We start from the raw sequence: 15,612 nt of genomic DNA, 5'->3' as shown, positions 1-15,612 counted from the left end.
GTCTCTTTGATATCTTTCCCCTCTCACCCTAAACCTATGCCCTCTCGTTCTGGACTCCCTGACCCCAGGGAAAAGACTTTGTCTATTTATCCTATCCATGCCCCTCATTTTGTAAACCTCTATAAGGTCACCCCTTAGCCTCCGACACACACCAGCGAAAACAGCCCCAGCCTGTTGAGCCTCTGCCTATAGCTCAAATCCTCCAACCCTGGCAACATCCTTAAATCTCTTCTGAACCCTTTCAAGTTTCACAACATCTATCCACTAGGAAGGAGACCAGAATTGCACACGATATTCCAACAGTGGCCTAACCAATATCCTGTACAGCCGCAACATGACCTCCCAACTCCTGTACTCAATACTCTGACCAATAAAGGAAAGCATACCAAACGCTGCCTTCACTATCCTATCTACCTGTGACTCCATTTTCAAGGAGCTATGAACCTGCACTCCAAGGTGTCTTTGTTCAGCAACACTCCCTAGGACCTTACCATTAAGTGTACAAGTCCCGCTAAGATTTTCTTTCCCAAAATGCAGCCCCTCACATTTATCTGAATTAAACTCCATCTGCCACTTCTCAGCCCATTGGCCTATCTTGTCCAGATCCTGTTGTAATCTGAGGTAACGCTCTTCGCTATTCACAACACCTCCAATTTTGGTGTCATCTGCAAACTTACTAACTGTACTTCTTATGCTTGCATCCACATAGTTTATGTAAATGACAAAAAGTAGAGGACCCAGCACCGATCCTTGTGGCACTCCACTGGTCACAGGCCTCCAGTCTGAAAAAACAACCCCCCACCACCACCTTTTGTCTTCTACCTTTGAGCCAGTTCTGTATCCAAACGGCTAGTTCTACCTGTATTCCATGAGATCTAACCTTGCTAATCAGTCTCCTACGTCTCCCATGGGGAACCTTGTCGAATGCCTTGCTGAAGTCCATATAGATCGCATCTACTGCTCTGCCCTCATCAATCTTCTTTGTTACTTCTTCAAAAAACTCAGTCAAGTTTGTGAGACGTGATTTCCCAAGCACAACGTTGTTGACTATCCATAATCAGTCCTTGCCTTTCCAAATATATGTACATCCTGTCCCTCAGGATTCCCTCCAACAACTTGCCCACCACTGAGGTCAGGCTCACAGATCTATAGTTCCCTGGCTTGTCTTTACCCCCCTTGAATAGTGGCACCATGTTTGCCAACCTCCAGTCTTCTGGCACCTCACCTGACGATCGATGATACAAGTATCTCAACAAGAGGCCCAGCAATCATTTCTCTAGCTTCCCACAGGGTTCTCGGGTACACCTAATCAGATCCTGGGGATTTATTGTGACAAGACATCAAGCACTTCCTCCTCTGTAATCTGGACACTTTTTTTTCGCAGGATGTCACCATCTATTTCCCTACAGTCTATATCTTCCATATCCTTTTCCACAGTAAATACTGATGCAAAATATTCATTTAGTATCTCCCCCATTTTCTGTGGCTCCGCACAAAGGCTGCCTTGCTGATCTTTGAAGGGCCCTATTCTCTCCCTAGTTACCCTTTTGTCCTTAATAGATTTGTAAATCATTTCTCTTAAAGGATAAGAACTAAATATTATTTGGTCTGCATTTTTAAAATTAGTTTTTACAGGGAAAATTATTTTATGTAAAGTATTTGTGAATATTTATGCTTTTGTATTTCAATCTTGAAAACTCTGATTTGTATCTTTGTTGAATAAATTTTGTTTTAATATAAATTGATTAATCTTAAGATACCTGAATTGGATTTTATAAGAATCCTAATATTAAAGTATATAAGTTAGCCATATCAGTACTTGGGTTAAGCATTAAAATTTACCCTGATTAGTACAGTGGTGGGACCTGAGCGGCAGTGTATTTCTCATCTTTCTCATACTGTTATACAGAGAGAGAGAGACAGCACTTGTCCAATGAACTATAAGTTGTCTGATTACCACCTGTGTTAAGAAAATAGTGGAAATCCTATTAAAGGAGAAATTAGAAAATTATCTAGAAATCAAAACTATAGCCAACTATATCTTTTAAAGGTTAAAAAAAATCACAACACCCAGGTTGTAGTCCAAAAGGTTTATTTGGAAGCACTAGCTTGTGGAGTGCTGCTCCTTCATCGAAAGCTAGTGCTTCCAAATAAGCCTGTTGGACTATAACCTCGTGTTGTGAGACTTTTAACTTTGTACACCCCAGTCCAACACAGTCATGATTTGGAGATGCCAATCTTTTAAGGGGATAATCCTATTTGACCAACTAATAATTATTTGAAAGAATGGCAGGGTAGAAGAGTGTCCTGCAGTAAACAATCTTTTTAAATGAGATTTCCAAAAGTCTTGAATAAGTTGTCTCAATAGACTAATGCACAAGAGTAAAAATGTGGGTTGCCAAGGAGCAGAAATGGTGGATATGTATTTATTTGCAGGACAGAACGCAGGTGGCGCATGGTGAAAAGTGAGTTCCCACAAAGGTCCTAATGTTGGGTTCACTGTTCATAATGAGACCATTTTTTTAAAATAACTTCAATACTTTTTATTTCTAGCAAGAGAACTGAAAAGTGTGAAAGAAACCGTGACACCTGTCCATGTCCCCAAAACCCTCTTTTACCCCCACCCCCAAAATTTTTTTCTAGTAGTTATTTCAAATACCACATCATGTGAATAGCCTCCGTCTTAGACTGTGTTTGCCCAGCATCATAAGGACGTAGGAATTAGGAGCGGGAGTAGGCGATTCAGTTCTTTTTTGAGCCTACTCTGCCATTTAACATGATCGTGGTTGATCTTATCCTTGTCTTCACTCCACTCTTCTGCCTGCTCCCTAAAGCTCTTTATCCTGTTTTTTTTTCATCAGAAGCATGTGTTTCTTTGATTGTTGATTTAATTCTGGCTCCACTGAACTGATAGAGTTCCAACCTTCTGCGAAGTGGTTTCACCTCATCTCCGTTTTGAACCTACCTCCTCTTAGTCTGTCTTTGACCTCTTCTTTGAGACTATTCTACAAGGGGGATAATCTGTTCAAGGTCCACCTTAACAATCCTCTTTTTAGCATTTTATATACCTCAATTAGATTTCCACCCCCCCCCCCACAAAACCCCCTCATTCTTCTGGACTGCAGCAAGTACAAGCCAGAGCTATTTAGCTTTTAGCTGCTCCTTATACAACAACCCTCTTATATTTGGAATCAATCTGGTGAACCTCTTCTGAACTGCCTGCAGTGCCACCACATCCTTCCTCAAGTAAGGAGACCAAAACTGGACATACCATTCCAGGTGTGGTCTCACAACACATTGTAACTTTTATAATAAATGCCATGGTTTCATTTGCCTTTCTTCTTATAAGCTGCACCTGCATACTTTCTGCAATTCATGTACAAAGATGCCCAGACCCCTCTGCACTGATGTATTTCAATCTGCTACCCATTTAAATAATTTGCCCTTATCTTTTCCAGCCAAAAAATGGACAACCTTGTACATATCCACATTAAACTCCATCTCCTAGATTCTGGCCAATTCTCCTATCCTATCAGGATCTATCTGTAAACTTATTTTATCTTCTCATTGCCGCCTTCCCACCTATTTTAGTAGCATCTGTGAACTTTGCTCTGTACTCTGTCCCTGCTTGGAGATCTTTTATGCAGATTGTAAATATTCGAGGTCTGCAAACTAAACTCTGCCACACCCAACTAATTATAGTTCACTGTCCAGAGAAGACCATGTTTATCCCAATCTTCTGCTTTCTGTCATCCAGCTAATTTTCTATATAAGCCAATACACAAGCCCATGGAATCTAACCTTCTGGATCAGTCCTTTACATGGCACCTTGTCAAATGCCTTCTGGAAGTCTCTGTATAACATAGCCATCAATTCCCTATGATGCATTTTGCTGGTTACATCCTCAGACCTCCAGGACGTTTGTCAAGCATGACTTCACCTTCCTGAAACTGTGCTGACCCTAGTGAATTGAGCCTTGGTTTTCCAAGTACAGTATTGAGTTTGTTTTTGTGATTGACTCCAGCAACTCCCCCACTATAGAGGTCAAACTAATTGGTCCATAGTTCTCCGCCTTTTTACTTTCTTGAATAAGGGTTCTGGATGAGCTGCAGTTTCCTCCAAATAAACATTTTGCTTTGTCATCACAGCTCCATTCCTTTGCTTTCTGTCTCAGATTGTGTGTTTTGTTTTTGTTAAAAAGCTGCTCTTTCTATTTGACTCCCATTTCAGACTTGAATTTTAATACACCTGCTTCCCCACATATATTAAGTACGTCCAACTCTCTGCTTACTGACTGCTAAAACCCTTCTCGATGCTTTTGTTATCACTAAGCTCTATTATTCAAAGGTCCCTAGCTTAACACAGTCTTGCAGAATTTGAAGTCACCAGATCCTGCTATCCATGTCCTAAATTGTGCCAATTCCTACTCACCTATTGCCTATATGCTTGCTGCTGTTTGTTGGTGCCATTTATCGCTAGCAGTTCAACTTGCAAGTCATTATCTCCATCTCCAAACTTATCCATGGCATGGTCCTGCCCTCTCCTATTACTAAACAACAACTTACCAGTTCCTGTGCATCTTCCAATGTCTGTCTCTGTTACAATTCCCACTCATTTGACGTCACCATTGGTGACCATATCTTTTAATCATCCAGGATCCAAGCTTTGGTCTTTACTTCATATATTTCATCTCCTCATCACCAAGGTTTTGGTCACCTATCAAAAGAGCATCTCCTTTAGTTCCATATTAATGTTTAAATGTTTATGTATATATCACTTCATTTCATAAAAGGTTTGAAGACCACATATCTCAAGGTATTGCATAACTGTTATTTAAGACTTCTTGAGACTTTCATTTTAACAAGTACAAAAATATTTTGCTCTTAATATACAAAAATAAACTGTGACACAAATTTATATCAGGGTGGCCTAATGATATAACTAACAATTGTAGTCACCAAAAATAGCAAAACTGGTAAAATTCTGGACTTGAACCAGCTGATTATGGTGATTATTTTTTAATTTAAAAGGTATTTTGTTGCAATTGGTTCGTTTTCAGAGGCAGTGAATAGTAGTTTTCAGAGGATGAAAGAGGCCTTTTTGAGGTACTTAAAATTGAACTTGAATAAATAAAATGTTCTAATCACTATAAAGTGGATAACCAGGGGGTGCAAATTTCAAATGATTGGCAAAAGAACCAAATGTAACGTAAGGAATTCTTTTTCTGTAATAAGTGGCTAGAATCTGAAATGTTTATTTGGTGAAGCAGGACTTTATTTCAGGGACATTGGCTTCAACCTTTTTATTCTGAAATGAAAAAGAATGAGTCCTATCCAGTTATCTCTCTCATAGTGTACGGTGTCTCTTATTGATGAAAGAAATGGCCACAAGAGGGTGATCTGTGCTTTTGTCTTGCAAATGATGGCTATGCAAACTACTTTTGTCATATTTGCTTCTTCTAATCTATTGTGATATTAAAAAAATGCGTTTAGGTGGCCAACTTAATGACATGGTTTCTTTTTGGAGTTTGTGCATCACTCCATATTACCCCCCCCCCTCATATTATTGCCTATTTGAGCTATCTGAAGCTTCGGTTTAAAATGTGGTCTCAATGTTTTGGAATCAGTAAGCAGGCATTAGCCCTTCTAATTGAGATGAGGAAGTGAACTAAATCTTTTACTACTCTGAAAACACAATCAATTCAACCGAGCATTCAGTGCTAACTTTGCAAAGTATTTTTTATGAAAAATCTACCCTAACGGCTCGTTACTTTGTTTCAATTTGTGGACCTGTTTGTACCTTATGTGGAGAATTACATTTGGGAATCTAGAAATTTCAATTCTGTAATCGAGCAATATCTGGTAAAACAAATGATTTTGGGATTATAGTCTTATACTTAGGTAGTGACTAATTCCGACTGCATATTTGACTGTCATGGGTAACAGATTAAAGGGTAACAACTAACCTTTGGGCCAATTCGCAGGCAACACAGGTTTCTTTTCTGGAATCAGATTTTTGAGAGATCCAGATCGGGGCAAGTATTTAGCTACTCTTCTGGATATTACAAGCAGTCTGATGAAAAGCCAAAGTTGGATACCTAAACGTGATTTAGGCAAATCATTTTCAGCCATGCTTTGGGTTCAGACTCGGTTGACAAGATGGTTTTGATGTTCCCTTGTTGGAAGCCACTAAGGTTTATAATAGACAATAGTGGAGTCATTTCAACCATGTTGAACCATATTGAGTTTCGGAACACATTGTGTTCAGAATTGACTGAAGTCGACATCTAATCTCCAAGGTTTGGTCATCTGGAATATTCATGATACCAAGACTGCCACATGCCAAAAGGTGCTGCATTTGTTTTTGGTTTGATGTTTCTGGAAGCAGTCACCATCCTCCTTCTGTGTTCTATGGTAACCATTTAAAAACAGTCAGTTTAAGAAAAGTTCTGGGAAACAAACTGCCCCAACTTCTGGACATTACAGATCTGTAACTTAAAGATATCTAAATTAATTCTATGCTTGTAATCTGTCTCAATTGACTTTTCATTATAATAAGCTTTGAATTATTGTAATTCTGCTTTGCAATGGATACAGACCTCCTCGCAGTAGTCAGGATGTGGGGTTGAAAATAAATCAGGAAGTATAAAAGGTATGTAAGAAAGACACGATTACAATAATCATGGGGGATCTTCGGTATGATTGGTCCTATGCTCAGCAGTGTGTCCTGTCTACGAAATGCACTGCAGAAATTCACCAAAGATCCTTCCAAACACATGACCACTTCCATCTAGGAAGATAATGGCAGCAGATGCATGGAAACATCACCATCAAGTTCCCCTCCAAGCCACTCACTCTCCTGAATTGGAAATGTATCACTGTTCCTTCACTGTCACTGGGTTAAAGTCCTGAAATTCCCTCCCTACATTATCGGTCATATTACAGAATGTGGAATGCAGGTCAACACCACTTTTTTTTTTCAAGGGCAACTAGGGACAGGCAATGAATTGTTGGCCAGCCAGCAATGTCCACAAACCCTGTCTGTCAGATGGGTTCTTCAGCATTTGAGCTGTTGCTTGACTATTCAGTAGGACAACTCTGCAAATTTTGACAGGTGTGAGGGGGCAGCATGTTATCATAATTTGCAGATATCTAAAGGATATTGGAACAAGACATACAGTTATTACAATCTGATAATTTGATGAGTGAGTTGAGTTTTTTTCAAGAAAAAACAAGCATCTGGATGGGTACATGAATAGGAAAGATTCAGATGGATATGGGCCTAGATTAATTTAGAATATCTGCTCTGTATGGAAGAGTTGGACCGAAGGGTCTGTTCCCATGCTGTACATCTGTAACTCTTCAACTGTCTTGATGGTATTCATGCCTCTGGATTGTCAGTCTGGCCTTCACTGCTTGTGGTTAATTCTTCTCCACTGTTATCAGACTTTGATTGGATCTCTGAAATGTTAATTCTGATCTCGCTCTCTGTCTGTAACACTATATATTCTGCATTTATTCTGCTGTCCTCATGCACTTTCTATGGTACGATCTGCCTGTCGAGCATGCAATAAAACACTTCACTATCTCTTATGTGACAACAATAAATCAATCAATCAAGTTAAGGGGCGTTATGTGTCAACATGAGATCAAATAAACTGAATCTAGCATGAACACTCCACCGTGGAGATAAGTACCAGTGAGGCATTTAGCCATCTGAAGTTGTTTCTTCATGGCATTAAATATTACTTCAAAGTATTTTTACTATGTGAAAATTTTTTTATTAATGTTTTAATTGACATGGGAATTTTTCTAATAGGTTTTTGATTTTGTATTGTTGCTCATTACTAGCAAGTTTTCCTTTACAGCAAAAGTAATAACTATCTTTAATAACCTTTGAATAAAAATTAATTTTTTGTGCTGTGGAGTCTTTGGAAATCTTTGTAATGAGGGAGTGGGGCCTCAGAAGCAAAATGTTGAATTGTCATCTTTAGAAGTGAATTTTTAATTCTCATCCAACTTTAACATTATCAAACCAGTGCACAGCACTTTATGCATGCTTTGTTTGTAATACTTAACAACAGGATGGAGAAGTTGTAATCTTTTGATAAAAAGGCACTTGGAATACTGAGTTAGAATTCACATCATCCAACTACTAATCAACGTCGCCAGAAATAAAACTTTCATCATTTAAGTGCTTTTTAAGTGAACTAGAACCCAAAAAATTAATGTTTCTATGCTTTCACATTTTGCAGCATTCATTAACCAATGGCATCAAGAATCCAAGGACAAAGTGGTGATGCTTTTGCTGACCCATCTCCCATTATTGAAGCCAGGAAATATTGAGGCAAAAATGGAATACATGAAGCTTTTACCTAAGATCCTGGCTCATTCAATTGAGAACAATCAGCATATAGAAGAAAGCAGACAACTCTTATCCTATGCTTTGATCCATCCAGCCACCTCATTGGAGGACAGAAATGCACTAGCCATGTGGCTCAACCATTTAGAGGATCGCACCTCTAACTATGGAAACCAGACCAGAGGACGTCCAGATTCAATGGATTTTGGGCAAACTCTTTATTATCACCAAAGACAGAACTCTGATGACAAGCTCAATGGTTGGCAGAGTCTACGTGATTCTGGGATCTGTGTGTCTGCTTCTAACTGGCCAGATAAGAACCAGGCTTGTGAAAATGGACATTTGCCACTTTATTCTTCTACATCTGTACCTACAACAATTAACACTATTGGAACTAGCACAACCACAAGTAAGTATAAAATGCTGTTGATTTTAAACATTTGTAGTTTAACGTTTTACAGGCTTTTGAGAAAATATATTCTAAAACTTTTAAAGGCAAAAGCTCTGTTTTAGGTAAATTTAATGTTGCTGAAGATTTTCATCTTGCACTTGTCAGGAAAATTTGCAGGAATACCAATATAAGGGGGAAGCAACATTTTTACTATATAAAGTGAGAATGTAGATTGGTTGGCACATCTACTCTGGTAGAAACATTGCTATAGGAAATGTGCCAGTTAATAACTCTTAACTGCCAAGCTTTGTTTTAATTTTAAAGTTGGGTAGGTTGACTGTGGCTAAGGCATTGCCTTGAGAAATCAACAGTAAATGGCTTCCACCATTTTTTTATTTTTGAGTTGAAACAGGCAACTAGTATATACAAGTTTGTTCCATCCACAAAGAACAGCATCTTGTATGTTAATCTATGTAGACCCCATATTTTTGGCATGATTGTGGCATTTTTTTAGGGGGGTGAACTAATCACCTGCATAGTAGCAGTGTGATATGGCTTGCTTGCATCAACTATTGCTCAAATTTTGAAGATCCCTTACTTTTCTGAGTTAGCTAGTTCAACTCTTTCACGCTATCACCATGCAGCACCAACAGTTAGTGTTCACTGACAGGATGACACCATCAAGCCCAAGGGCATTCTGAGCTCTTCACAAACTAATCCTGTAGTTGATGAATTTCAGTGCTGGTGTGATGCCTGGCTGAAGGCCCATTATCTCATAAATAAATTGAATGACTTATTCCTTTTGGCTCTCACAGCAAGCAATGTACTGATTATGCCTAATCTATCTGACATTTGCAAAACCCACAATACGCAATGTCTGATCTGAGATGTGATGTTGCGATTAGAGTCAAAAAGTGTGGTGCTGGAAAAGCACAGCAGGTCCGTCTACGTCCAAGGAACAGGAGAGTTGATGTTTAGGGCATCAGCCCTTCATCAGGAATGTGGGGGGTTTCCAAGGAGGCTGAGAGAGAACTGAGAGGTGGGGTTGTGGTTTGAGAGGTAGAAGATCAGGGAAAATTGAAAGTTGAGAAGACAACTGCTGAGCCACCGGCGTGTAAAAGGAATGCCTGAAAATAGCTCTCTTAAAAAGGTACCTGTATCAATCAGTAACCTGTGAAGCTGAATCCCCAAGAAGATTCTGAATCCCCAATATAAAGGGAAGGTAGATTGGAAGGTGATGGGTAGATGAAAGTGGAGGGGGTGATGGGTTGGAGTGGGGGATGGAGCAAATAGGTGGGAAGGAAGGTGGACAGGTAGGACTGTTCAAGAGGGCAGTGAAGTAGACATTGATGCTGTGTACTTGGTGGGTCTCAAGGCAGGAGATGGGACATTCTCTTCTAGGCTTTGGGTGGCTTAGGATTTGATGGTGGAGGAGGCGCAGGACTTTGCATGTCCTTGGCAGAATGGGAGGGGGGAGTTGAAGTGGTCTGCCACAGGTCAGTGGCATTGTTGGGTGTGTGTCCTCTGGAGATATTCTCTGAACTGTTCTGTAAGTTTGGCATCCTGTCTCCCCACCATAGAGGAGACCACATTGAGAGCAACGGATAGAGTAGGTGAGTTTTTGGATGTGGTGGAAAATCCCTGGATGTGGAAGGATCTCTTGGGACCTTGGATGGAGGTGAGGGGGAGGTATGAGCACAGGTTTTGTACTACTTGCAGTGGCAAGAGAAGGTGCCAGGAGTGGAGGGTGGGTTGGTGGGGATGTATGGCCCTAATGTGGGAGTGGCGGAGGAAATGGTCTCTGCAGAATGCTGATTGTGTGGGGAGGGAAATTATATCTGTTTTGGTGGAATCAGACTATTCATGGCAAAAATGACGGAGGATGATATGTTGTATCCTGAGGTTGGTGAGGTGGAAGATGAGGACCAAGGCATTCTATCCTTGTTGCAGTTGGAGGGACGGGATTCAAGGTGCAGGAAGTGGTGGAGATGCATTGGAGGGCATTGTTGACCATGTGAATGGGAAATTGCAGTCCTTTGAAGTTGGAGGCCATCTGGGATGTTCTGGAGTGGAATTGTTCCTTCTGGATGGTGATGCAGCAGTGGTGGAGGAATTGGGAGCAAGGGATAGCATTCCTACAGAAGTAGGAGGGAGGGTGCAATTGTATAATGTATTTGCTGGATAATCCAGTGTTTGAACAGTTACACTCTCAATCGGTTTAGGATTATCAACCATTCAAGATTTGCCTTTCAGACAACATCTTAACTGTTTAGCATTAACTACCTGGTTTTAAAATATAAGTAAAGCTTGGAATTAATTGTCAGTCATCATTAACATCTCTACAATCCAAATCCTCTTATCAGCAATTTCCCTTCATAAAGGATGTTGGTTTCCTCTTTCATTAGGAAAATTTACAAGAAAACCAATGAGTGCAAGATGAAAAGCTTTAACAACCTGCTTTTTTCCCCCCCCAGGAATACTTCAGTTCTGTGCTACCAATTGACTAAGTTAAACCTCTTCAGAAATTCTGAAGAAGAGACCTACTGGACTCAGTGTCAACTCTGTTTCTCTCCACATGCTGCCAAGCCCACTGAGTTTTGACAATTTATCTGATTTGGATTTCCAGTATCTATAGTATTTTGTTTATATTTGACTACATTAATCCATTGCTTAAAAACAAAATTCAGACATCTGCATTTTTTTAACAATCTTGTGTGTTCAACAAATTCATCCTGAGAGGATAAATGTTAGAAAAGCAAACTCAACCTGTTTTGCATTTGTTTATAGATGGTACACAAGTGCCATATTGTTCACTTAATGTAATTTTTAAAATACTTATGGCTGCATGTATATTTTCCTGCTTATACTTTTGGTTTGTATTCCAAAGACCGCTACATGATATAAACACCTTCGTTCTTCTGGTTCTAGTTTTTGCCAAGGAAAATTTGAGTGATTTGAGTTGGAGATAATCATGGTTTTTCCTTCCTGCTTCAGGTTGTGGCTTGGAGTTGCAAAAACTGCACATTTACACAAGTGCAATTTCTATAGTTTACAAGACCCCTGGTCCAACAAAATAATGCAATCTTTGATTAGTTTGCCTTTTGTAATTAATATCTAATGATTAAAACCTGGTATGGGGAGTTACTGGATTTTTCGGTTAAAGTTTGCATTGCACTACAGATGTGCACAGTTAGGTACTCGAATGTGAAATGAGTAAATATCCTAAATTCAAAGGTTGAAATTTATAGAGTAGAGGCCCTATGTTGGACTAGGGTGAACAAAGTCAGAAATCGCGTGACCCCAGCTATAGTCCAACAGGTTTATTTCAAATCGCAGGCTTTCCGAGCATAGCCCCTTTGGGTGAAGTGAGAGGGAACTACACAAAACACCCCAACATATGGGCAGAGAGCTCAAAAGATCATACAAATAGTGTGAGTGGAGTGTTGAATAATAACTCTCTGCAGGTGACCAAAGGTGTTAAACAGTATGAGTAAAGTTTCAATATTTGAATAACAACCAAAGGGATGACCTATAATCCGAATAAATGGTGCCTCCATTCACACCATTTGCACGATGTTTTGATCTCTCTCCCCATAACCTCTGTTCTATGTGCTCCCCTCTCACTTCACCTGACAAAGAGGCTATGCTCTGAAAGCTAGTGCTTCCAAATAAACCTGTTGGTATATAACTAGTGTCGTGTAATTTTCTGACAAGATTTATGGAGCAACTTCCTTCAAAGATAATGAGTTTAAAAAATCACAACACCAGGGTATAATCCAACAGGTTTATTTGGGAGCACTAGCTTTGGAACACTGCTCCTTCATCAGATGGTTGTGGAGAAATGGTGCTACATCCCCATAGAGATTGAACTTTGAAAAAGAGAAATGGCAAACTTTTCAGTAGTGGTACAAAGAATTTTTGGAGACTTCAGTTGCAGCACACTAAAGTCACTGCTGTCTTAACATTTCTCAGGGAGCTAATACAACAAGCTCCAGAAAGGGTTTTCCTTCTAAACTTATTCACATAACTGAAAACCCTGTGCCATGTTTTACACATCACTGCCCACTCAGCAGAAGCATAATCTTGAGTATGAAGTCCCAAGATTCTCTTAGGATCTCTTTTCCTCATCTCACAAGATTGAATCCGATTATGTCCTTCAAGCCTTTCACTTAACCTTCTTTTAACAAAAAATGGACCTCCAGTTTAAAAAAAACAGACTGGCAATTCCGTAGTCTTTAGCTCTGCATAAACTTTGTTTCTCCATACTTTGAATCCAACTTCATCAGCATCCTGCTTGGTGTCCAACCAAAAGCAGTTCTGTTCTCCTGCCTGATATAGCAGGACTTAATTCAGTTGTCTTTCTTAAAGTCAATCTGGCTACCTCTGTCTGAGGATAGCTTGCCTCTTTTTATGATGTGGTGTTAAAGTTTGCACATTGTTTTCAATCAGTTTGTTCCAGGCCTCCATACCCATGGAGTCCATCCAGGTCAGGTTATTTCTCAGTAGGATGTGACCTGCTAAGAAATCTATCTTCAATCTATTTCATTTTACCTTTTTTAAAATATAACAGTCTTGAGTCCAGCATTCATAATAGTGGAAACAGTTAATTTTCATTTTAATGAATCCATATTATATCTATTTTTGCAGATAAGAGAATTAATGGTAAATTATTAATTTTAAGGCTTGGTATGAGTACTTAGTGACTGTAACCATGCTTCCCAAAGCTTTGCACAACTGCGCTGGTTCCTGGTCATGAATCTGTATTCATGACCGTTCAGTTTGAAATGATTTAATGAGCAACTTTCCTCTCATTCTACATGTGACTTGGTAACATTGTGAACTGTGAGGACAATAGTGGTAGATTTAAAGAGAACTTAGGTTGAAATGGATGGATGTGTGGTGCCGTTTAATGGAGAGATATGTGAAGTGGTGCATTTTGGTAGTGGTGAGATGAGGGATTATGGAATAAAGTATTTATTTAAAATCTCCCTGATCACGGTAGACTTGAACACTGGTCTCTTGGCTTAGTTCGGGATACTACCACTGTGTCACAAAAGCCCTCCGAATAAATGGTGCAATTTCAAAACTAGCAAACCCCATCAGGAGTATGTGCACAAAGTAGAACAGACTGAAAAGATGGGAAAATAGACCTAGGATCTAGGGCTTTCTAGAGACTTGGTGAGTAAAACTAAAGCAGTTTTGCTCGTTTTTATAAATCATTTGTTTGATCCCACCAGAATCAGCGTGTTCAATTCTAGTAGCGCGCTTGAGGAATGATATGAAGATCTTGAGCCTTTACTGCGCACACTCTCCGCAAATTGGTCAAAGCTTGAGAGACTTCAGTTGCTTGGAGAGATTGGAGAAGCTGGGGCTGCTTGCCTTAGAAGAAAAAAATTGAGGTGATTTGATAGCTGTGCTCAAAATCCAAATACAATGGAGAGAACTGTTGCGTTGGCAAAATGTTAGAGCCAGAACCCACGGAGGTGACTAGCAAAAACAGATATAGGGAAGAACTTCTTTGCAATAAGTGGTTAGGATCCGGAATGCATGGCCTCCGTGGTTGAAGCAGATTCAATCATATCTTTCAAAAGGTAAATTGCTCAGCACATGGTTTCAGGACTATTGGGAAGGGAATGGAAAGGAAAGAAGAGTGGGAATAGCTGAGCTGAATGTCTGAAAATCTGGCACAGAAACAGTGTTATACAATCAGTGGTGGTAGAAGTGAGCTACGTAGGACTTGTCTATTTATTTCAATGCTATACTCTGCAAATTTGGTACTGGGATATTTCAATCTAATTTGACAAATGTTTTGCACTAGTAAGTTATAATCCCTGATAAGAACATAATCATAGTTAGACTCACAAACAACCCCACAAATTGGAAGTTTCAGTATTAGGCTTATCTATATTTAATCACCAGAACCCTTCAGCACCCATGATTTTGCTGATGACTACTTTGCTTTTAGTCATCACTTGTAATCCTATCTTCTGCACAATGTCTAAAATTGCCTTCTTTTTTGCTCTTGATTAGCTAAATCCTGCATCTCTTTCTCAACTCTGTCACTCAATAGTAAACAAACTAAAACCTGCTAGGAGAAAGTGAGGACAAATGTTGGAGATCAGAGTCGAGAGTGTTGCTGGGAAAGCACAGTAGGTCCGGCAGCATCCGAGGAGCAGGAGAATTGACATTTCAGGCATAAGCCTGATGAAATGTTGATTCTCCTGCTCTTCAGATGCAGCCTGACCTATTGTGCTTCCCAGCAACGCAACTAAAACCTGCAGCAGTTTAAAACTCAGCCCTTCCTTTCGCAGAAAGTCAGTTGGCTAATGACAAGGACATTCACTACGCCTCGCAATTAGTGAGTTTCAGACCATAAGACATAGGAGTGGAAGTAAGCCATTCAGCCCATTGAGTCCACTCCATCATTTCAATCATGGCTGGTGGGCATTTCAAGTTCACATAACCCTTAATTCCTTGTGACATCAAGAATTTATCAATCTCTTCCTTGAAGCCATTTAGCGTCCCGGCCTCCACTGCACTCTGCAGCAATGAATTCCACAGGCCCGTCACTCTCTGGCTGAAGAACTGTTTCCGCATTTCTCTTCTGAATTTACCCCCTCTAATTCTAAGGCTGTGTCCACGGGTCCTAGTCTCCTCGCCTAACGGAAACAATTTCCTACCGTCCATCCTTTCCAAGCCATGTATTATCTTGTAAGTTTCTATTAGATCTCCCCTTAGTCTTCTAAACTCCAATGAATACAATCCCAGAATCCTCGGCTATTCCTCGTATGTTAGACCTACCATTACAGGAATCATCCGTGTGAATCTTCACTGGACACCCTCCAATGCCAGTATGTCCT

At 39.8% G+C, this 15,612-nt stretch overlaps 1 protein-coding gene across 7 annotated transcripts in view; it reads left to right on the top strand.

Annotated features, from left to right (window-relative positions):
* The window catches only part of samd4a (sterile alpha motif domain containing 4A), a 177,093-nt gene that overhangs the window by 67,499 nt on the left and 93,982 nt on the right, over positions 1-15,612 (top strand). For all 7 annotated transcript variants that reach the window (XM_060829141.1, XM_060829143.1, XM_060829146.1 and 4 more), the window contains one exon: positions 8,255-8,770. In XM_060829141.1, coding sequence (XP_060685124.1) covers positions 8,255-8,770 — 516 coding nt within the window. The remainder of the gene's footprint in view (positions 1-8,254; positions 8,771-15,612) is intronic.

The sequence above is a fragment of the Hemiscyllium ocellatum genome, chromosome 8, assembly GCF_020745735.1.
Source record: "Hemiscyllium ocellatum isolate sHemOce1 chromosome 8, sHemOce1.pat.X.cur, whole genome shotgun sequence".
Classification (NCBI taxonomy): domain Eukaryota; kingdom Metazoa; phylum Chordata; class Chondrichthyes; order Orectolobiformes; family Hemiscylliidae; genus Hemiscyllium; species Hemiscyllium ocellatum.
The sequence above is the reverse complement of the archived record's forward strand: the minus strand, read 5'-3'. Positions and strand labels throughout refer to the sequence as shown.